General features: G+C 32.8%; 1 protein-coding gene across 6 annotated transcripts in view; it reads right to left on the bottom strand.

Annotated features, from left to right (window-relative positions):
- Window positions 1–24,480, bottom strand: part of Fbxw7 (F-box and WD repeat domain containing 7) — a 184,815-nt gene that overhangs the window by 5,022 nt on the left and 155,313 nt on the right. For all 6 annotated transcript variants that reach the window (XM_076864337.2, XM_076864338.2, XM_076864339.2 and 3 more), the window contains 7 exons: window positions 23,347–23,429; window positions 20,129–20,270; window positions 10,943–11,077; window positions 5,811–5,934; window positions 4,055–4,191; window positions 2,888–3,001; window positions 1,447–1,628 (listed from right to left, as the gene is read on the bottom strand). In XM_076864337.2, the coding sequence (XP_076720452.1) occupies window positions 1,447–1,628; window positions 2,888–3,001; window positions 4,055–4,191; window positions 5,811–5,934; window positions 10,943–11,077; window positions 20,129–20,270; window positions 23,347–23,429 (917 nt within the window). The remainder of the gene's footprint in view (window positions 1–1,446; window positions 1,629–2,887; window positions 3,002–4,054; window positions 4,192–5,810; window positions 5,935–10,942; window positions 11,078–20,128; window positions 20,271–23,346; window positions 23,430–24,480) is intronic.

The following is a 24,480-nucleotide window of genomic DNA, read 5'->3' as shown; positions in this document are numbered from 1 at the left end:
AGCTCAATGGTATTTAGTACTTGCCTAGCATGTGCAAGGCCCTGGGTTTAATCCCAGATTGGGTGGGGGAGGGGGATTGCTCGTGAAGACTGCAATGAATTCACTTCAGGAGATTTTTTTTTTTTTTTTTTTTTTGACAAATAAAATAGAAAACACATTTGCTTCCCCTGTGAAAGCATTATTGACATTCCTCAAAAGACTAAGAATGGACCTACCACAAGACCCAGCTAGACCACTTCTTGATATTTATCCAAAAGAACTAAAGTTAGCATACTATAATGATATGTGCATATAAATATTTACAGCAGAGCAATTCACGATAGCCAAGTTATGGAATAAACCTAAGTGTCCCTCAATAGATGACTGGTCAAAGAAAGGAATTTACTCAGCCATAAAGAATGGATTTATGTCATTTACTGGTAAGTGGATGGAACTGGAGAAGATATTGATAAGTCAAGGGTCAAAGTTTTCTCTCACATGCTAAAGCTAGAGAGAAATAAGAAATGAAAAAGAAAAGAAAGGGGATCTCATGAAAATAGAAGAGAGAATGGTGTAGTAGAGGAAGGGGATAGAGGGATAGAGGTCAAATGGCAAAGAGGAGAAACTGAGAAATGAAATTGACTAAACTATGTTATGTGGGTATATAAATATATCACAATGAATTCCAGTTTTATGTATAACTATAATGCACCAATTAAAAATAAATTTAAAAACACATTTACTTAATAATGAAGACATCAACAAAAACACGGATTTAACAGGATGTGTTCCAGGAGGAGAAAAGAGCCAAGGAGGAGAAGGCAAGCAGTCCAGTTTAGCTGAAAGGATTGTGAAAACCACACTGAGGATTTTTTCCTTTAACAGTAGCAACTGTAGCCTCCCAGAGATGTAAGAAGAGCACAGCGATGCTACCATAATTATAGAAAGGCTCCCTGTCAGCTGTAGAAAAGATGAGATGGCCACGTCTGAAAACTACGGCTACAGTTCTGAGAACAGGAAATGAGAAAATAACCCACAGGCCTTAGATTTTTTCTTGATTTAGGGGATGTGATACAGTGAGGTGAAGGTGAGTGGATAATTAAAAAGATGCAGAGTTTTAAACTGAAGCCTAAGTGACTGAATTTGTTCCATCTGCAAAAACATGAATATCCAGAGAGAAAACAATTTTTGTTTAAAGATGGTGAATCATCAAAGAATAAGAAAACGATTAGGGAGTAGAGTCTCTGAGGGAAGCCCAGGAATCAAATGAAGGAGGAATTTGAAAGACGAACCCCCAATTTTAAGCCAATATGTTATGGCTTTCTCAGTTTAGAAACAGCTACAGTCTAATAATCAAAGTCTAATTTAGGAGTTCATTATCACAATCTCAACAACATTATACAGAAAGGAACCAAATTCACAAGTGACAGAGGAAAAAGTCCCGACCATGTTGGATTTTCCCTTTACCTTTTCTCATGGAGATGCATGCAGCGCACAGTGGAAGTATGCCCATACAGGGTGTGTATGCATTCCCCTGTCTCCGCATTCCACACTTTAAGAGTTCGATCTGTGGATCCACTAATGATGATATTGTCTCTCATCTGTGATGACCATACTCCACCTGTATGTCCCACTAACGTTCTCAGACACTGGAAAAACACTTAGGGTGGTTAATTTGCGGGGGAAAGGAAAGTAATTTAAATGCTATTATAATAGCTCATTAAAATCTGTAATAAGTTATTTATCAATTTGATAAAGCATCAGAAAAAAATATTTTACTCATGACTACAATAAGACCTCACTAGTCTATATACTGCTTTGTTTATTCAGTAGAATAACATACTTAAATATGCACACACAACTGAGAAACAAATATGTAGAAAGCAACCATTGATATGAAACATATGATAAGAATCATACAATATAAAACATGTGATACAACAGAAAGCAAACATATGAGATGAAAGCAAAGCATGATAGCTCCAGCCTGGCCTCCTTGATGAAATAATACTAAAATTGCAACTTGGTTTCTTCCATGGGAATAGATTCAATGAAAGAAAGCCAACAGAGTTGGGTGTGGCTACATACCACAGTTTATCTGAATATGCCCTAAGCAGTAGTTAAGAGCTAGCCAAGCTACTTCAAGACAAGTAAAGACAGACATTAAAACCTTGAAATAAATCCAAAACTAATATTACCCCATGGAAATATGAAGCTGCTTTAAAAAATTTTAACATCTGACTTGGAATATTTATAAGATTCTTGTCCAAGAAGCAATATGGTAAAGACATTTTGTAAAACATGGATTTTTTTTTCACAGTCTTCTGTTACTTTTTAGGTGGCCAGTTACTTAATTCATGAAAATATTCTCCTGTAGATGATAACAATAAATATTCACTAGATAATACTTAAGGTATAATATTACATGAAGTTAAGATATTGCTTGGTCTTTTTTCTTCAAACCCATATTTAAATATCCATTCTGCTTAACTTCCATATCATGAGAGCTTGAGATAACTCTAGATGAGCAAGATATACTTAAGTTCTAAATTATAGGCAACTTATCAACAAAACAGGTTACAAGGAAAAATAAATATCTCTTAATCATGTTCTTGAAAGATATTCAAAAATTATTAAGTATATTTGATGGGAAAAACTGAGCTATGAAAAAGAAAACACATCTGAAAAATTTTAAAATACCAGTCAGAAAAACAGACAAACTATTTAAATGAAGAAAAATATGACATCCCTATCAAGGAAAACATCACTATCATCATGCTGGGGAGACTTCCATTATTATGGGGGAGCTAAGTTAGGATCAAAACAGGATCCTTGCTTTACTGGTTGATCCTAGTGGTGATATAAACACAATGGCAAATTTATGAGGTGTAGAAAGAAGTAAACTTACTTTGCCTGTGACTGCTGACCAAACTTTTAAAGTGTTGTCATCAGAACCACTAACTATTCGGTTACCACAAAACTGTAAGCATGTGATCACATGATCATCGTGTCCTTTCAGCACCTATCAAACAGATGTATAAATCAGAAATAGGCCATTATATTATGTTTTTAAAATACCAGTGAAAAGACAAATGAAGCCAAAAATGGAAACAACAACATCATCTAGTTCTAGAATTAAAATCCACAGGGCTAGGTTATGGTTCAGAGTTACAGCACTCACCTAGCACATGCTAGGCACTGGGTTCAATCCTCAGCACCACATAGAAATAAATAAAATAAGGGTATTGTGCCCAACTACAACTAAAAAATATATATCTATATTTAAAAATCTACATATAATATGCAGCATTATCCTTCCTAAATAATGAATCAAGCATTAAACATTTTATTATTTCCATATTCTATTATTTTTGTATCTGAAATGTCTCCTATTAAAATACTGAGTCAAGACCTCATAAAGATGGTTTAAACACGAATACATTTTATGATCATCTATTTTACCTATTTAACCCCCCCAAATGCATCTTATTTTTGCAACTTTAATACACAAGAACAAAAGAAAGCACCTACTAACTAGAAAGACAATAGTAATAGTCATCAGCTTTTTCAAATTAAAACAAAGAAATTTACCATGGTGTATATATGTTAATACAGAGTCTCCCCAAATTGTTTTTTTTATTATAAAAATGTATCTAAGAATTTTAACATTTTTACCACTCTTACATACTTAAAACACAATGTAGAAATATACAGAATATCAGAATTATGCTTCAATTTATAAAAATATAACATAGAAAAGCACCAAAAATCAAAATCTAGGTCCTTTAAAAAAAACAAAAATCACATTTGGAGTGTAGTCTTAGGGGACTGGCAAATTCTGAGGGAGAACGTATATAACACAATAAAATTCAAAAGGATATTCAGAGATTTTCATTTACATAAGAGAGAAAGACAATCAATTCACCTGAACTCATCTTTTACATAAATATCTCCAGTTATTTTAAAACACAATTTTCTTTCCACAGAAGATATGCATGAAGTTATACTGCTCACCAAGAAGTAAAACAATACATTACACCATAGAGTAATGATTTCTGTGGAAGAGTCCAGTTACCTTAGGAGATTTGAGTTCTCCTCGCCTCCAGTTTGTATCAATTCTGTGCTGTCTGATGTATGCACTTTTCCACGGACTGTGTATGAAACCTGGTTTTATTACTTTTCTTCTCTTGATATGCAATGGTTCATCAATCCCTAAAGTATCAAAAGAATTCCAAGAGAATAATTCTCTTCATCAACAATACAAATTTCATATTTTACAATATATCTCATTTTTCTCTATGCTCAAAACAAAAAAAATGCAGGACACTGTCCAGTTTCTAACTGTTATAAAGTATGCAATAATAATGTAGACTTCACATTCTATAGGGCATATTTTTGTATTCACTATTTCATTTCTTTCTCAGAATGATTCTAGGAAATGTTGATGAGGATGTGTAAAAATTGGAATGTTTGTACCCTGCTTGTGTGAATATAAAACTGCTGTGGGAAATAATTTGACAGTTGCTTAAAAAAATTAAATATTCAAGTAACATATGATCTAGCAATTCTAGTACTGAGTATAAACCCAAAATAATTAAAAGCAGAGACTCGAATAGATGTCTGTACAAAATAGTTAAAAGTTGGGAGCAATGCAAGTGTCCATTGACAGATAAATGGATAAACAATGTGGCATACACACATATGGAATATTATTTGATCTTAAAAAAGGAGATACTGCCACATGAGTGAACCTTGAAGACATTATGTTATATGAAATAAAACAATTACAAAAGGACAGATATTGTGTTTTTTTTACAAAAGGTATCTAAACTAATCAAATTTATAAAGACAAAGTGTTTGTCAGGTGCTAGGGGGAAGGAGGAATAGGAGTTAATGTTCAATGGGTACCAAGTTTCAGCTAGATAAGATGAAGCAGCTCTGGAGATGGACAGTGATGGTGGCACAACAATGCCAGTGTACTTAACAGCACTAAATTGTACACCTAAAAATGGTTCAAATGATAAATTTTATTATGTATGTTATGCAATTTTTTTGCTAAGAGTTTAAAATATGATTCTTTGAGAGATGAGGCAGAGTTGATTAATCCTACCTTGAATAATTTCATTGATTAATCCAAGATCCAGACAGGGGTCTGATAGAACCAGGATTAGAAATCAAGTGTGGAGCTTCATCTCAAGGCATTATTAACCCAGACCAACCATCAATGCTCTCCTTGACTATACAGTTAGGGAGTCCCCCCCATATGGCTACCCATACCTCTAGGATTCTTTCACAAAAATGTTGCTTCTCAGAGGCAAATGATATTTTTACATATTTTTCTGTCCAAATGATTCATTTTCTAGAAGGCTGCTGGGGAAAAATATTCCCTTTAATATGGATGATGCCTACTCTTCTACTAAAACAGATTTTCTGATTTTAAACAGGTTCTAAGAATATAAGCTCCAGGACAGGAAAAACAACAACAACAAAAAATCAAAAAGGCAAGATGCTTCTATATCTTCAGCATTTAAGAATGTCTAGCTCACAGAAGGTATTCAATAAATATTTATGACGAAAAAAATAGAATACTCAATGCTGGGTATTTAATTGATAATATAATTTTTGGGTTGCCTTTAAATCATCCTCATCTTGACTCTTTCCCTTAAATGAAGATCCATTCTTTGATAGGCTACCAAAGTTCTCTTTACTCATTTATCCACCACTTTATTCTAGCTGCACATAAAACTTGTTTTTATTTTTTCTACTTGTTCTCAGAATTACTTTGCCTTTTCAAAGCATAAGCATATTCTCTGTGTAATTTTGAACCTTACCCTCTTCTCTGCATTTCTCTCTCCAGAGAAGGTTGTCTTCAGCCAAAATTCTCCAGTAGCGACACGTCTGAGCTGCTTGTAGCAGGTCTTTGGGTTCCAGGAATGAAAGCACATAAAGTGCCAGCTATTGAACAGAAGAAAAACATAGTATACCCATATATACATTTTTTTAATTATAGAATTAAAGGTTAATTATTCTCCACAGGATAAAACACTTAGATATAAGTGTAATTACATTATAATTTGTAAAATTATGATAGACAGTAACTCCAATTTTAACAAATATAAACTAGATTAGAAACAAAAACACCCTCTTGGCTTTTATGAATTTCACTGCACTAACTCTTTATCTCTTTATACAATAATGATTAAACCTCTGTCTCTGTTCTTGCCTTTGCTCTGTGAACCTCACCACAATAAGTTTAATTTTTATGTAATTATATATACTTGTGTTCTCTCCCCTCTACAATGCAAGTTCACTGAAGACAGAACCTGAGGCCTTCCTGATAGCCTGACTGGTAAGAAATGAGAGTTCTACATAATTTTTTATCATTTCAGATAGGCAGATATCACAATTAGTGATTCTTCATCACATCAAACTATTTATCACAATGATAAACTTCTAAAACATTTACACACTTGACTATAAATGACAAAATGAGACAATTATTAAGTCATTCCACAGACACATAAAAGTAATTGGGTTCTAATTACTTTACATTGCTTATGGGGATTTTCTCGATGGGTCACATAGAGTTGTGTATTTCAGCTAGCTCTTTGGAATACTATTAATTTAAAATATTTGTTTATAATACTTGCAAACCATCATTTTTTTTCCCATTGTATGAAGCCAATTCAAGTAAAGAAAAAGGAAGGAAAAGAAGTGAAGTGATGGCCTTTGACCATGCTTATTCAAGTAGCCTCATACATCACAAACAAATTTAAATTACAATATTAGAATGAAAATTTATCCAAAGTCTAGTTTTTATAAACTAAATGGCAAGGGTTAGGTCAAACTACCATTTAAAGTGCCAAAGATTACATAGGAAGTGAAAGTATAATTTGAATTATTTTTCAAAGCTAAATGAGAATTACATGATTTAAATTAAGGTTTCCTAATGATTTTATATATATATGGAGTTCACGTCTAATCACATACTTTCTGAGCACATTCTGCATACAAAACACTCCACCTAGACAGTACTAAGCTTAATACTACTATTGATGAATAAAAGTGAAACACTTTTCTTGAATTAATTGATTCTATCAGAAGATCATTCTTACCTACACATACCGAGTTCATTTAAAATAAAAGGTCATGATTATATTCAATAACCTATATATACATGTGTATATAAACATATGTGTACATACATCTCTCAACATTTTATTTGATTAACGGGTACTCTACAAGCCATTTAATTTTGAAATTACCCATCAATCAAAGCCTAGGCAAGTTTGTTTAGTTTCATTGTAACAGTAATGTGATGTTACCATATTATTAATCTATGTGAAATTGTAATTCAATATAGATATTGTCCAGCACAAAGATGCTTGTGCAAAAGAGATGCTGATTAATGTCCAAGATATTATAATGGTTCACATGAAAAAGTCTATTCTTTTTCTTGAGTTATCAGACTGAAGTAGAAACCAAGTAATTTACAGAAACATTCAATTCATCTTAAAGGCTAGGGACAAGGAAGCAAGAAATTGAGAATAGTTGAGAATTCCAAAGTACCTCTTCAAACCAAAAGGAAAAATTTCCTTCTTTTCATCCAAGTCCAGTGTTTGGATGCATTAGAAAAATGCAAAGCAACACTCAGGTGCTAAAGAAAGCTGAAGTGCTAGTGTAATAGGTAACTGACATGCTGTCTTTTAAAGGAGCAGAGGCTCCAATTCAACCTTGAACTTGCAATTTTTAAATGTTTGTCAATTTACATACAGCTAGTTCAATTGAAACATATAGCTAACAGAGAAACTATTCAAGGCAAAACAGAATACTATGAATAAAAAAGCCAGGAAAAACATAAATCAGCAAAGAAGGTTTAAACAAGGGGAAAAGTAGATCATGCATATAATAGCAACAGTGTCTTACATGGGTTTTGAGTTAAACTGTCAAGTAAAGAGGGAACAGCTATAAGTTATATGATCCTAACTGTGTATTATGGAGAAGTGTACCAATTCCTCAAAGGAATCAAGGTTATGTCTACGGGGCTCTGAAATGGGTCTGAATGTTTGTGTCCCCTCAAATTCATGTTGAAATTCTAATTCCCAATATAATGTTTTTAGGAAGTGGGGCTTTTTTGTAGGTCATCAGAATGAAACCCTTAGGAATGGAATGAGTACCCTAGAAAATGAACCCAGAGAACCCTCTTACCCTCTTTCAGCCACACCTTATGAGGATACAATGAGAAGACAGAAGTCTACAACCTGGAAGAGGGCCCTCGCCAAAACTCAACCATGCAGGTGCCCTGATATTGGACTTCTTAGCTTTCAGTACTGTCAGAAATAAATTTCTGCTTATAAGATGACCAGTCTGTGATACTTTTTACAGTAGCTTAAACTAAGACAGGATCCTTATTAGGGGACATAGACCACAATTTTATACTTTAGAGGTGGCTAATACTTTCCCAGGCTTGCTATATTTCAGTGTACTGTCAAGGAAAAAAATTTAAATGAACAAAGAGAATGTTGGCTAATCCTACATCAAGAATATCAGGTTTTGTTCTAGATTATCCATTATACCACTAAGATTCCCTTGATATTTACTCACAAAATACGGAGAGTGCTATTTAACACAAGCTTCTCTTATGACACTAGTGCCATTTTTGTCAAGGTTTTTCAGATTAGTAAGTAAATGTTGGTAAATAGCTTTGAGATCTTCCCAAATAATTATAAGAAAAACATTATAATTCCATCTCTTGTCACAGAGGTAATAATGTTTTAAATAATGATAATACTGAGTCTCTGGGCAAGATAAAGCTAATTAATTTAAGGGCAGATCTATGCCATTATTTCTTCATGTATAAAATAAAGCATTTTTCAAATTAGGAAGCATTCTGTAGTTGAAAACAAAAGGAAAAACACAGATAACATGCTAAGCTAAGGATCTCTCTTATTCTCCTCTCTAGCTTCACTTCTTTATCCTCAGGCAACTTTTAAAAGAACATTTAAGCCAACAGAATCTTTACTGGATTTACCCTTGATATTGATAATTTGTGCTAAGTTCTTGGACTCTTTAAAAATACTTTCAAAATTCTATTGAGTTTAAATCACATTTTTGTGTATTAAGAAGTTACTACAGAAATGAAAATAAAGCAAAGCAAAACATACAAACAAACAAACAAACAAAAAAACCCCTCTCCATTCTCAGAGATAAGGGAATGAACTAGACTCTGAAAACTGCATTTTAACAAAAATGCTACCCTCCAAAGTAAGGAGGATATCAAAAGAAACCATAAAAAATATATCAGAGGTGAATACATTTACTTTCAGTCAAATACTTATGAAAGTGTTTCCTTTTATTAATCCCTTCTGGAAGCAAAGAGAGCTTATGTCACTTTTATAAGCCAAATCTATTGAGAAGATTTAGTTTTAGAAAGAACTACCAAGAATAAAAATTTTTTCTGGAACAATGTCATTTTAAAAAACACTCCAAAGAAAAAACATTTCAAGAAATTGATATTGTATAAATTTTGCTTTTCCCTGAAGTTATGCTTAAATATAATACTATTTTATTCATAACCAATGTAAAATTATAATTGACACTATTTAATATTGTTAGGGTATTTAGAATGATTATCTGAAAAAAAAAAATCAACTCCTTTCTGTTCAAACTTGAAGCTTCAGGATAATTTTAAATGGTTTACTACTATTTTATAATGTCTTCTGGGTGGACATATAATTAGTGGCATGATAATTGGTACAAATATAAATCATGGGGACATCAGTTATTTAATGTTATATTATTTATCTGCTGACAAAAATGAAATTATGAAATCTATAACATCAATAACAACACTATATCTACTATACCTTGTTCAGTCAAGAGTGCCCATATGACCATAATCAATCCATGACAAAAGAATAATATCAGTTTACACAAAAACCAAAAAAGATGCCAGGTGCAGTGGTACATGCTTGTAATCCCAGCAACTCAGGAGGCTGAAGCAGGAGGATCCCAAGTTCAAAGCCAGCCTCAGCAACTTAGCAAGGTCATAAGCAATTCAGTGAGACCCTGTCTCTAAATAAAATATAAAAAAGGGCTGGGAATGTGGTTCAGTGGTTAAGCGCCTCTGTGTTCAATCCCTGGTACAAAAGAAAAGAAAGAAAGAAATGGGCACAAATAATTCCAAAAAGTGCTATTAAGAATGCAACTGGGGGGCTGGCTGGTGGCTCAGTGGTAGAGCGCTTGCCTAGCATGTGTGAGGCACTGGGTTGGATTCTCAGCACCGCATATAAACAAATAAAATAAAGGTCCATCAACAACTAATAAAAATATTTTAAAAAATGTGATTGGTATGGGTGTGTGTGTGTGTGTGTGTGTGTGTGTGTGTGTGTGTAATGGAGTCAAAGAGGAGAATGAATAGTAGAAAAAGATATACATGTAGAATTCTATTTTTATTTAAAAATAATTATATAATCTAAGTACCAGAGAGCCACAATTCAATAGCATCAAAAAAAAAAAAAAAACTACTGGTCTTAAAGGGACTTAGGATACATAAATGACAAAATAAGAAAAAAAATTGTTGTTTTGATAAAATCAGAACTTTTTAAAAATCCACACTATAAATAATGAACATACCAAGAAAACTGAATGTTGGGCTTCAGATAACAGAGAAAAATCTTGGTAAAGAAACAATAAAATGAATGAAACTCAATGATTAGTCTCATACATCTGACTTAATCAAGTTGTAGAAAGAAGGAACTTAGTTCATAAGCATATTTTAATTTGATAATTACATTATTAAGTCATGGCAGTTTACCAACTTAAAGTCCTCTTGACCACAAATTGAGAGTGTTAAACTGAAAATGCTGAATACCACAAATAGTATTACAATGTTTAAAAGTTGTAGCAGTTGAGTTACATATTCAAAAAACACCCACTGAACACTGTAACTGATCATCCTTACCTCTTTAGGGAGCAAAGAAATAAAGTCTCTTTGAAACTGGGGTTCTATCACTTGCATCATATGTTTCACTTGCGTTGGTTCACAACTATCAATGAGTTCATCTAAAGCAAGCAATTTCTCTGGTCCACTCCAGCTCTATCAAAGAGGAATTAGAATTTTTTATTATTTTAACAGATGTTCCAAGTTAGAAACTCATAAAGGAAAAACACACAACCACACTTGAACAAAGTAAGCAAGCACTCTGTATGTTACAAAGTGGCTGCTTATATCACATTTTCTTCAGAATCCACTGAAGTGATATGATTTAGTCTGAAGTTTACTGTTTTTTATATTATCAAAGCTTTAATAAAAGTCATGAGAAAATATTTTTGTATTACATTATGATGATAGTTATTTGTTCATCTACAACTATGATACCACTGAGATACCAAAATTTTATTCCAGAAACATCAATTTGGGTAACTGAGTACATAAGGAATTTTGACTAATTCTTCTTTCTCTATATTCTTTCTAGTGGGCACCATTAAATTTGATGGTTTCCATAAGACACTCACCTAAGAGGAGACTGACAGCATCATTTAGAGAAGAACTAATAACTGGATATTCTACATATCTGAGAAGTACTTCTCACAAATAAAGGGGATTTGATTTGTCTTATGAAAATAATTTCAGATAAAAACAGCAAATAATAGAAAATAGCTAACAGTATTATTCAAAATATAAGCAAAGGCCAAATGAGAACAAGAAACAAATTGTTATTACCATAGAAAAACAAAAACATTATTATACTTAAAAAAGGACATTAAGGGATTTTTTTTTAAATTAACACCCCCCCCCCCCGTGAGGAGCACCTGCATAGAAAAGCCAAGATTCTTATAGAAAAACTTAAAACCCATGCAAATAATTTAAAATGTTAAAATTTAACAATAATCATGCAAAATATTTAAATAACTAAGGATACTTAAGTGAAAAAACACCCTTGGGTGAGCCTTTGCTTCTGTAAATCTATGCCTACTTGAGTACCTTTGTGAATTATAATGTCCATTTCAGAAGCAGAGTGAATAGAGAATAATAAGTGAGGTTTGGAGCTAGAAAGATCTGCATTTTGATACTCCATTTCTTGGATTTTGTTACATTTGAAATACTGAGATATATTAAGCATCCAAAAAGCCTTACTCAGAATATTTCCTAAAGCAATTTTAAAGTATTTACACTTTTAGAATTTATAATGAACCTGTCTTCTTTCCTATCATTAAGTACAGATTATGGTAATACTATGAAATATTTCAATAGTATTTAGCTATTTCTATAATATACTCCATTTCACCACCTAATATAAGGAACCACAGGCTCCAATAAATTGTGGGGTTTTTTTCCTTTTACTTCAACATATATGTTCGGAACATTCATCAAATATGTACCTTATATACTTTTTGGTCAGAGTGAGGATTTACACATAAAAATGAAAAACACTACATACATGTTTTCACACACCCGGTCAATTACAACCATCTAAGAATTTTGTTGGTTTCCCTCATATAACTTTAAACACTGACCCAAAACTTGCCTATCTGACAATCTGATCAATCTCTACTCATCTCTGACCACTCAGCACCCACAGTGTAGACTCACTGACTTACTGATGTACATCCTTGCAGGATTTGCGGTGGCTTTTTATAATGTGTTTTCCCTCAAATCTACATCATAGGGGTCTGTGGACACTGCTACTATAAGGACATGCCCATTTCGGGTGATGGAAAAGTCTGCTGACTTAATTAAAATGTGGTTTTAAAGGAAGGCATTTGATAGAATAATTTTAGAATAAACCTCTTAATCTTCACCTATATGAATGCCTGCTTTAAAAATATTTTTGGATCTGTTCATGATTAAATTTTGATTTAAGGGGCTAGGGCTGTATGTAGCTCAGCGGTAGAACATTCGCTTAGCACATGCGAGGCCCTGGGTTTGATCCTCAGCACCACATAAAGATAAATAAAATAAAGGTATTGTTTCCAACTACAACTAAAAAATAAATATCTAAAAAAATTTTTGATTTAACAACCAAGACATTCCATGGAAATTTCTATAGTAAAAAGACAGTGAAAAATCTTTCAATGTATTTACTACTTTAAATGTTAAACAGGTATGCATTTGATTAATAAATACTATATCTAATTTAAGGTAATAAGCCATACATGTTCAATGTTTTTTTTCCAGTTAATGAATTATTGACTTTTTTTAAAAGAATAGAAAAATAATATCAATACAAAGTATATGATGCTAACAGAAGAGAAATATCTTTTATCAAATCTTTTAATAGACAGGTGTAGAATAGAATAATAAACCAGAACAGAAGATAAATAATTCAGTTCTTAAGTAAATGTTTGAAATTGGGTCAGAAATTTCTATATATTTAAGAGAAAGTTCATGAAAAAAAATTATGCCTGGATAGCAAAAATGTCTCTAAGAGTAAACAGTATTTTGGATAATATTTTGATTTGAAAGAATATTTGACTTAACAAAAGTCAAATGAAATTTAAATTATGTTTCAATTCAAATTACATACACATTCAGTAAATGTTACTTTGAGCTAATTTATTGAAAAGTATATCACTAACAAGGATTAGGAACATAAGCTATAACTATAGTAAATGAAATTTACTCCTCCATCTTTCCTTCTAAATCTCCACTTACATAGTCTTTCTAGGTTCAGTAAAACACAATTCTGTTCTACAACTTGCTCAGGCCAAAAACTAGAGTCATCCCTGATTCCTCTTTCTCTCTCACCAACAGATGGCTCTGACCCAAATAAATTCTGAGGCCTCAAACATCAAAACACACCCAGAATCTGACCGTTATTACATGGTCTAAGCCATAAGTATCCCTCACCTGGACTGTTGGCATAACCCCCTGGCTGCACTCCCAGCGTCCTACCTCTGCCCTGCTCCTTCTATTCTCCACTCAGTACTCAGTAATCCTCTGCTTCAAACCTTCTACTGGCTTTCCACTTCAGTTAAATAAAAAGTCTTTGCTTGGCCCACAAGGTTCTAATTTCCTACTCCTTTTCCTCTTATTTACTTTTTCTGCCACACACATTCTTTCTAGGCCTCAAACACTCCAGGCATGCTCTGCTTCGGAGCCTTTCACTTGCTGTTCCCTGCCACATTCTACTAGATACCTATAAGGTGGCCTGCCTGTCTTCTTCCCATCCTCCCTTCCTCTCTGCCCTCCCTGGGCAACCTTTTAAAATCAGAAACCAGTTCTAACCCTTCACCCAACTCCTCCTGACAAGAACGTAAGTTCCATGAAAAGGCAATTTTTGTCTGTTTATTCACTATTGTAACCCAGACCCAAAGTAGGGGCTGGTGCAAAATATGCATTCAATAAATATTTGTAGAATAGATGAATGAATCCCCACAGAGAAAGGGATTACTATACCAATGCCATCTCAAAACTCTCCAGAGAGTGCTTCTTTTCTTTATATTTGATGGTAACACTAGGACTTGCTTGCTCTCTGTTCCAAAATTGCTTTCAAATTCCATGCATGATTGAGCAGCAAGGGAAGAATGTGTTAACTTGAAAACACTGCAGTTAATGACCATATTAATACAAAAAGAACAACTACACACAACAAACTTTTAACAATGAATAGTAGAAAGAACATTTTACTTAGGATTAGGAAACTAAACGTTGGCAGGCCTTAGTTTATCTGCAACTGATGTAATAACTTTGATAATCATTATTTTAGTTTTATCTAAAAAGTGGTCCTCCTGGAAGAGGAAAAAAAATTCACCTCTTTTGGTCTTTCATGGTAAACTTATGTGGTAGCATATTAAAGGGGATAGGAAAAACATTCCAGGTTTAGAAAGGATCAAGAGAAACAAATTTTAATTTGTGGGCAAAACTGCAAATACAAATTTGAAAATTTCCCCATGGAAATATCATTTTATTTTAGGAACTGGAGCACACAGGTAGTACAGAAGAGTAGTAGGGGCAGGGAAATGTAACCAGGAGCCCAGTAAGCTCACTGTGCAAGTGGATGAAGTTTCAGAAACTCCACCTACATTATAAGGGCTTAGTCTGGACCAGTGGTCCCCCAAAGCTGACCAAAGAGTACAGGAATCACATAGTCCCACAACCTACCACCTGAGAGTCTGCTTCAGTGGTCAAGATGCAGCTGAGGATATTTATTTTTCTAAAAAAGCAACTCATCCAGTGTATAGGTGATCCTTAATGCCCTAGTCAGGTCCAGGCCTGAATTGCATGTGGGAAATAACTGACTTCTATAGTATTTCCACCATTCTACTGTGAGCCAGTTCTAATTTTCAAGTTCTACTTAACATCAAAATCTGACCCAGAGAACACAACACAGGTTTTATTTTTTGAAGAAACCAAGAATCAGCCTCTTTCTACTTTTAATACAAAAGTCTTTCAAATATTCAAGACTTATGAAATTCTCCTTTAGTCTTCTCTGGTCAAATATGTGATTTTTTTCAACTCACCCACATAAGGTTTAACAAGGTTTCTCATATTATAACTAATAAAATTTCAAAGTAATAATGAACTTAGCCTCTTTGGGCACTATCCTGTAGGTTTTAATCTTTTATTGATTAACAAACAAGATTTGTATAAAATACATCAGAAGATATATACAGCTTCTATGTTAGCATGAAACTTGATTAAATCCTTCAATTTAATAGGGTTGACTCCCATTTAGATATCAAAACAGAAGTACTTTATATTTTATCAATTTTATTACTTTGAGTGTAACATCTTTTCAAAAGACATTTATAGCTTCAATGCAAATATGCTTTGATTAAAATACTTTGAAAACTAATGACATTTATACAATGTTAGAGTTCCTCCACATATTTCTTTGATCCTCATGGTAGGATGTGAAACTACTATTTTTGACAGCCCCTTTTAAGACCAAGAAAACTTGAGGCCCAAAAAGGCTGTATCTTGACCAGTGGAGAAAGCTAAACTTAATGGTCTCCACTGTAATTCCAAGGACAGCTTTAAACACAACTATATGTTTTCTTCCTTTTGATAAATTCATTGTGTTATATTTGTTTTATGGAGTAAAAATATAAAGGGAAGAGTGGTTACATAACATCAATAAAATTACCCAGTTATTAAGAGGCAAAGCCAAAATTGGAACTAAGAGCTTTTCCATCTAGGTCATATATGCTTATTCTTTCAGGATGCCTGGGAACATAAATTTTACCCCAAAAAAGAATGTTCATGCCCTTAGTCTTTACCTAGTCTAAACACTTCAAGTGAGAAACCATATATTAATACTCAAAGGACATAAACAAACCAAAAGACCAACTATCTCCCTCAAAATTAACAATCTGAAGCTTCAATTTGGCTGCAAAATAAAAGTAGAAAGTAAATCCATGACTACTGAAAATTCAAAGAGTAAAACTTGTTTTTTTTTAAATTTTTGTCTTTAATTTGCACTTCTATTTTGTAGTAGCACTGTGTTTTAATTTCCTCTTATCCATGATGGTGTATCATTTGTTCTCATTTGATATACAAATTGAGTACACAATACTTTTGTTAGAATAGATGGAGCTGGACCCAAACAATGCTGTATCACTGCCTTAGGAGCAATAGGAGGACAGTAAGAGTACAAGATCTCCCATTTTGTTTGTTATAAAACAGAAAAGTCATCATTAAATGCCACCACAGCATATCTGTTGAAATCGTGCCAGTTTAATTATCCCTCAACTGTACCATATAGGTCAATTCATGACTCCCCCACTTTACTATGAAATTATATCTGCCTATAAGTTAGGCACTAAAGCATTGTAAGCCTTTAGGTAAATGATTCATTTCTAGTTACTTTGGCATCAGCCCTAAAAAATGGGGGCAATCTATGACAATGAAGTTCTGGGTGTGTCATAAGACACACATGGTACTGAGAAGATTAAGGTCCTGATCTACCTGTCAAATTGTTCTTTATTGCTATAGATTTGATTGCTAAATAATATTTACGTAAAAAAATTATGGTTCTTTATCTTTGAGGATAATTCCATGTTATTCCTGTTAATTAAGAACAGGTTTTCTTCACTGTACCTACTTCTCAAATGAACAAATACTTTTATTGGGCCAAAAGCTGGCTAGCACTCTTTAGTTTATTGAGTCTCATTGTTTCTACAAAACGGTTTCTCATTTTGGCTTTTTCAATTAATGTTTCTGAAATTGGGATCTCTAGAGTCTCAGATTTGATGAAATATAGCAAGTGGTAACATTTGGACAATTGATAAAGGAAAGCATAAGCTAACTGAACAAACAAACATGTATCAAAGAACTCTCTCAAATATCCTTACTGCAAAATAAAACATAAATGCCCTAAACTATAGATCAATATTAAAGAGTTCCCTTAAAATCGGCAAATATCCTAACTGGTTTGCAAAAAATATTTTGGTATTTTAAAACATTGGAAAAAAAATGGGCCTTATCACATGAAAATAAATCTTAACTCTAAATAACCTTCTAAGAAATAAACCTTTTCACATACAATCAGAAGCTGTCCACAATGATGATAAAACCATTGCTAATCGGGTAATTTTCAATCACGTTAGTATATTCTTGCAAAAATGATATGAATCCGGCAGAATTACACCTGTAATCCTAGTGACTAGGGAGGCTGAGGCAAGAGGATTGCAAGTTTAAGGCCAGCCTTGGCAACTTAATAAGACCCTCTGCAACTAAGCAAGACACTGCCTCAAAATATAAAAATCAAAAGGACTGGGGATGTAGTTCAATAGTAAAGTACCCCTCGGTTCAATCTCTAGTAGAAAAAAATAAGAAATCAGCTCTGCAATCCTCTTCAGTGCTGTGTTGTAAACTGACATTCGCCTACAAGCATGGCAACACACACCTACACACCCATCTCCTGGCTTAATCAGAGACGATAGAAATCTTTAAATATTTCTTTAAGAATATATAAATGTCTTGTTCACCTAAAAAACTAAAAAAATTAATATTTAAAGGGGGGGGAGGCACTGGGGTTGTGGCTCAGTAGTAGAGTGCTTGCCTAGCATGCATGAGGCACTGGGTTTGATCCTCAGCACCACATAAAAATAAAATATTGTGTCCACCTAAAAAAACTAAAAAATAAATATCTTTTTTAAAAAGAATATATAAATGTCTTGTGCTTTATTTTCAAATCTTATTGATGTATAAATTTCCTTTACAAGAATGGGACAAAATAAAACACTCAGAATTCTGGGGACACGGGAAAAAATAAAAATTCAAAAAACCTGAACAATGTAGGGGGAGGGCATGGGTAGGAATAATTCTTGCAAAAAAGGTATGTTTCATGAACAAATGACTATGAAAACTTACTTTTAAAAAAGCCACTTTGTAATTGCAGTGGGTTCATAACTTGTTTTGTTCTTTCTTTAGTACTGGAGATTGAACCTAGGGGTACTTTACCTCTGGGGAACATCCCAGCCCTTTTTAAATTAAAAAAAAAAAAAAATTATTTTATTTATTTTTTGAGATAGGGTCTTGCTATGTTAGTTAGGGCCTCACTAAGTTGCTGAGGCTTCCCTCAAACTTGTGATCCTCCTGCCTCAGCCTCCCAAGTCTCCTGGATTAGAGGCGTGCACCACTGCATCCGGCTTCATAACATTTTAATAAGAATTAAATATAATTTTAATTCCCTAACCCAGAGATTCTTAATCTTTGGACTGGATAATTCTTTGTTGTGGGAGGCTGTCTTTTATACTGCCTCCACATTCTAGATAACAGCAGTGGCCATCCACCCCCACGGTTCTAACGACCACAAGTGTCTTCAGACACTGCTATCTCAACTAGGGGAGAAGGTGAACCCTGTTGAATATCAGCGTTCTAAGCTTTCAGTTACCATCCTTCCTCAAATTGGCTATATCCTAGTGCTTTGGAAATCACCTGAAGGGTAGAAAACAAATTTTAAAATCCACTTAAAAGCAACATTGCTTTAAGTAAGTTTTCCACCCCCAGAAAAAAAATGAGACATTTATTCTGTTTTTGCATAGGTATGTGAAACAGTAGGATTTACATAAGATGACATCTTAAAAATCTGAAATAGCAAATGAAGTAAAATGAAGTAGGTTTTTCAACTATTATTTCCCTGTGCATTCATTATGTATCCAACAATTCAAGCAGCCAGAAGTAGTAAAATATATTCATTTTTACATTAGTATGGTAGATAATATCGGATCTTCACATCATTTCTATTTACTGTTTGCAAAGAATAATTAAGCAAGTGCTTAATCCATGCCAACTATTTTGCTAAACACTCGATTCATATGCATTATCTCACAGGAAGAAGAGATAAATCAATTTAATATCACTATCTTAAGTTATAAAATTCATAATATTCAAGGTTTGGTAGCAACCAATCTACCCAGTAAATGTTCAAAGAATTTAAATACTAGTAAAAGATAGTGGAAATGGAGCATGCTGAGTCATATATACGCATGTCACTGATAAGAAGAAGATACATTCATCAACTCCAGTGGGGTTGTAGTGACAAATAAGTCACCTCCAGTGATTACTGGAGTTCTTAAATTAATTGAAAGTCCCTAATTTACAAGCAATGCAATTTAAAAAATAAGAGAACATTCAACAACCCAAGACCCAAACATGAATAAGAAAAAGAAAAATGGTCTTATTGCTTAATAATCTATAAAAATGCAAATGTACGTCAGAAAACAAGCATTAGACTTTCTTAATTAGTACATTTAGAAATTAAAACGAGCTCCCTTATTTTTATAGCATTTTATTGAGATATATGTCACATAGATGTGCCATTCAAAGTACACACTTAGGTGGTTCCCAGCACACCCACCTTGATGTGTAGCCATCACCTCTATTATCTAGCTCCATAACACTTCTGTCATCCAAAGAAACTCTACACCTCGTACCAGGTAGGTCTCAATCATCTCCTCCCCTCATTGCCTGGCCACCACTTATCTATTTTCTGTCTCTATGGGTTTGCCTATTCTGGATATTTCATATAAACAGAATCAACATGTGGCCTTTTGTGTCTGGTTTCTTTCACTCAGTATAATGTTCCCTAGGCTCATTTTCAGGGTTACATGTAACTTCATTCTTTTTTATGGGTGAATGTCCCTTATTTTTTGTAGCAGTTAAGTAAAACATTTCAAGTAATGTGTGTATGAATGTTACCTGAAACATTTTTAGCCATTCCTGGAGGCCTGTAGGTGGTTGGACAGATGTAATCCGACGTCGTTGTTGCCCTTGGCCATTGGCTGCTCTCAGGTCCCCAAAAGTTGTTGGTGTTGCTGAACATGGCACAAGCCCAGTGGTACTACAAAAAAAAAAATATATATATATATATATACACACACACACACACACACACACACACACACACACACATACACACACACAGTAGAAGCAAAGACATATATTTCTTAAAAATAAGGAATGCTTATTTAATAAAAAGGATGATGACCTGGGCATATTTCAAACATCAATCCAATTATTCCTTTTATTTGCTTATTCCCAGAGAACATGAGTACACAAAACCCATTTTGCTATTCTTGGAGTAAGTTTCCTCCCTCCTACATAACCACCTGTTATTATCCCAGCAATGCTAACTGCAACCAAATAACAGAATCTCTATGGCAAAACTGCAAGTCACAGATACATACATACAAATAATGGTAAAAAATTTCCTTAGGGCTGTGGATGTAGCTCCAATTTAGAATATGTGCTTAGCATGCATGGGGCCCTGGATTTAATATCCAGCCACAACCAATCAACCGATCAATCAATCAATCAATCAAATATTTCATTAGAATATATAGGCCCTCTTCTAAGACATAAAGTTTAAATTTTAAATTTTCTTTATAAAAAGGAGTTTGAGACTCTGTTTTAAAAACTCCAGTATATAAACAGAATATTCAAATGTTTTGGATATCACTAGTCAAACAATTCCTTAAGTTTGCCCAGATGCCTTCATAATTATACTCTTAAGCTGTTGCTATCTAATTCTTAATTGTTATTTATAAAGCTTGGTCTGATAGTTGATAAGAATCAGCCTTGATTAGATGTATAGTTATTCAAATTAAGTGTGAAGAGCTTATCTGCATCTAGTATAAAATGAAAGAGGTTAAGACCAAATGACCGGGCTTGAAAACTGTCTAACTCTCCTAAAAACAACTAATAGCAGGAAGAACACAGATATGCTATTGATATATTAAACTTTATTTTAAAATTTCTGTATCCAATTAAATTATTTACTCTCAAGGCAAATATTGAGCATCTCTATTTTAGAGATATTACCAAAAAAAAAAAAAAAAGGAGAAGATGGTTTAGTTTAGTTAACAAAATTACATTTCTAGAATAATCCTTAATTTCTTGAGTTATAATAGTGTTCTAAATCCAAAAATCACATACGTATTGTATCATAATGGTCGAGTGTTAAGCTCTGTTAAATTACTTGTGACACAACTTCCCCAATGTTTTCTTCAATTTTTTGATATGAAATGTATTTGAATGTATTTTACATAAAAATCTTCATTTCTGTAATCTTTGAATCTTTTAACACACATTTAAGTTAATCTCTAATATTCAACAATTGTCTATCCTCTTTTCTTTTAAATTCAAAGTAAATTCAGTTTTCTCATTCTCCACAATAATAGAATGTGCTTATAACTTAAAATTTTCTAAGACAAAAAAAGAAACAAAAAGAAAAATGAGTTTCATTTTATTATCTGTGAAAAAAAAAAAAAACACCAAATACATACATTAGTAATTGACAAAATCTCCAAAAAAAGACATGGAAATAAATACAAAATATCCCATTGGGGCTAATTCTGTGTTAGTAAATTTTATTTAAGAGTCAGTTGTTTTCTCAATAAAAAAGTGAACAATTAAAGACAAACTTTATGTGTTCTATGATAAAAATTCAACACTTATTTTTGATAAGCTGCCCTGGAAACAAGTAAACAATTTAATACCTTTGTCCTAGTTTCAGCCATAGTAATAGAAGACCAAAATAATACGGTTTACTGGACTCTATAAAGACCATTTACAATTAGCTCAACATTCAATTCAACTTTCTCATCTAAGAAATACTTTATTAAGGTTAGAAGTAAAATGAAGTGAATAGTTTTGCTTGTCTCTCTATCCCTCCACACCCTCTGGTGGAAGTGCCAAAACAGTAAAATTGTTAAAAGGCAAGGAGTAAAGAGGGGGACAGTCAACATGAGAAAAATCATACAGAAATGCAGCTCCTGAATAACTAAGAGACAGTTTTATTTTTAGCCTTTGCATCATCTCTCCTGTATTTTATATGTACAATTATTCTAATTATTATAATTTTGAAATTTCATAAAAAAGCATTTGAAAGAAATATTTTCTATAACTAAATGAAATAAGAATGAATTGTTTCTGTAAAGATTCAGAGACGGTGGGAGGGGGGAGAAAGAGAAAATATGTAATAATGTTCAATTTTTAAAAAGCCTTGTATCTATCTGGGCAATGTTTTTTTTTTTTTTTTAACCTTACAGAACAAAAATAATTCTAAGTCAAAATACTTTGAGAAAAAGAAGGAACTGTATTATAACCAAGGAGTTCTTAGGGTTCTTATTGCTATCTCAGGATCAGTTATTTGAAGTGACAATTATACAAAAAAAAAAAAAAGAGTTCTTAAGATACTTTTGTCATTTAAATTTGAAAATACAGCATTCCAAGTGATGTCCAAAGCCATTTTTAATTGGCTGGGTAATAGATATTGTACTTAAGTTGGCCTAATTATCGTGAGAGTGGGAAAAGTTTTATACTGATGCAAAATCCAAAAATGATGGACTGAAGCAGGAAACAAGACTACAATTGTATTTAGTTGTTATGGAAACTATTCTACTGGTGTAGAAATGTATGTGTTAAGACATAAGACCTACCAAGCTAATAAAAGGGAATTTCTAACACATTAATTTCATGAAATAAGATTTAGTTAGTAACTGGAGTGTTTATTTCACTGTTAGTAAATTTATCTCCAATTTTGTGAATATAAATATCCATCTTAGAACAGTTGTTGCTATAGTAACAAGATACATTTGCTCATGTTCATATTTTATGATTTACATTTTAGAATTCCTTCAAAATTGTGATTTTAAAAATTTTGTTCACAAGAGAACCTCTGCTCATCTTACTTTAATGTATTAATAACAGAATATAAATTATGGTGGTAGTTGTTCCTCCCCCTATTTAAAATGATATATTTCCCAATTTTCAGTAACTTTGAAGTATGTTAAAGAGTCAGTAGTATTGTTAACATTATTATTCTATGGGAATAAACTGAAAGAGATACTTTCAGAATTATCAGCTTTAAAAGATATGAGAACCACAAGAGAATAAATTATTATATTTAATATTACCTTGTATATTCTGAGACTTTGCATGGTTTCTTTCCCAAAGAAAAGGAGCGGACCTCGGAACCATGGTCCAACTTTCTTTTCATCTATAAGGTAAAACAAGATATATTTTTAAAAAAATCACTAGTCGAACTATCAAATCTTGAGTTAGCACTGTTAATATAAAAAAATTCTTTAAAATTTCATATGTCTACAATGGAAATTAGGTAGTCAATTAATATAGAAAGTAAGCATTTCTTGGTTTCCTCTATTTGTTCTACTTTGTTTTATGCTTACAAACTGGAAATATATACCCCCCCACGCTGTTATGTTCTAGAGAACAGCGTATGGTGATTTAAAAATTGACATTCATCATACATATTCTTCAGGAGTAATACCTTTCATGTTTTTCAGTTTAACAACCGATATAAGGAGAAAAATCTCATGAAAATCCATACAGAAAAGAACCACATTTAACATGCCTTCCTCATTGATCTTCATTTTTCCTTAAAAACATTAAGAAATAACAAAATTCAAAATTTCAAAACCAGAAATGAGAATGGAAACTGAATTTTAAACACCCATATCATTACAAAAGGGTAAAGAAAGCACTGAAAATAGAATAATCTTAAATACAAATCATACTAAAGCATAAAGTAATTTATATGGGCAATAAGATCAGTAAAAATGGTAAATCCATAATCAGAGAAATCTGGAGATGGTACAATGCAGCTGAAGAAAAAAGTCATCAATTGCTACATATACAAAGTATAGCTCTACTGACAGTCCGGACAAATATGTTAACTTGAGACAACAACAAAAAGATTTGAGGAAAATGAATTACGCTTTTTATAAGATACAGCCAACATTTATATTTTTAAGGTGTTTCATTATGCCATGAAACACTATAAATATACTCAGGATTGTATTTTGTCATATCAATATTGAAATATTTTTATATTTCACTATCAGTCAACTGGGGTCATATGAACATACGTTTATTTTTAAACTAGAAAATAAGATCTAATAAGAGTCAACTTTTCTCTAATTTGACAGCTTCTTTCAGATTTGCATCCACTCATTTATTAACTGTATTACTACAAGTTGGGGGGAACACCTAGAGTGACGTGTAGCTATCCTAATTTTGATAGTAGGGTG

This window comes from Callospermophilus lateralis, chromosome 8, assembly GCF_048772815.1.
Source record: "Callospermophilus lateralis isolate mCalLat2 chromosome 8, mCalLat2.hap1, whole genome shotgun sequence".
Classification (NCBI taxonomy): domain Eukaryota; kingdom Metazoa; phylum Chordata; class Mammalia; order Rodentia; family Sciuridae; genus Callospermophilus; species Callospermophilus lateralis.
This window is presented reverse-complemented; position numbering and strand designations above follow the sequence as displayed.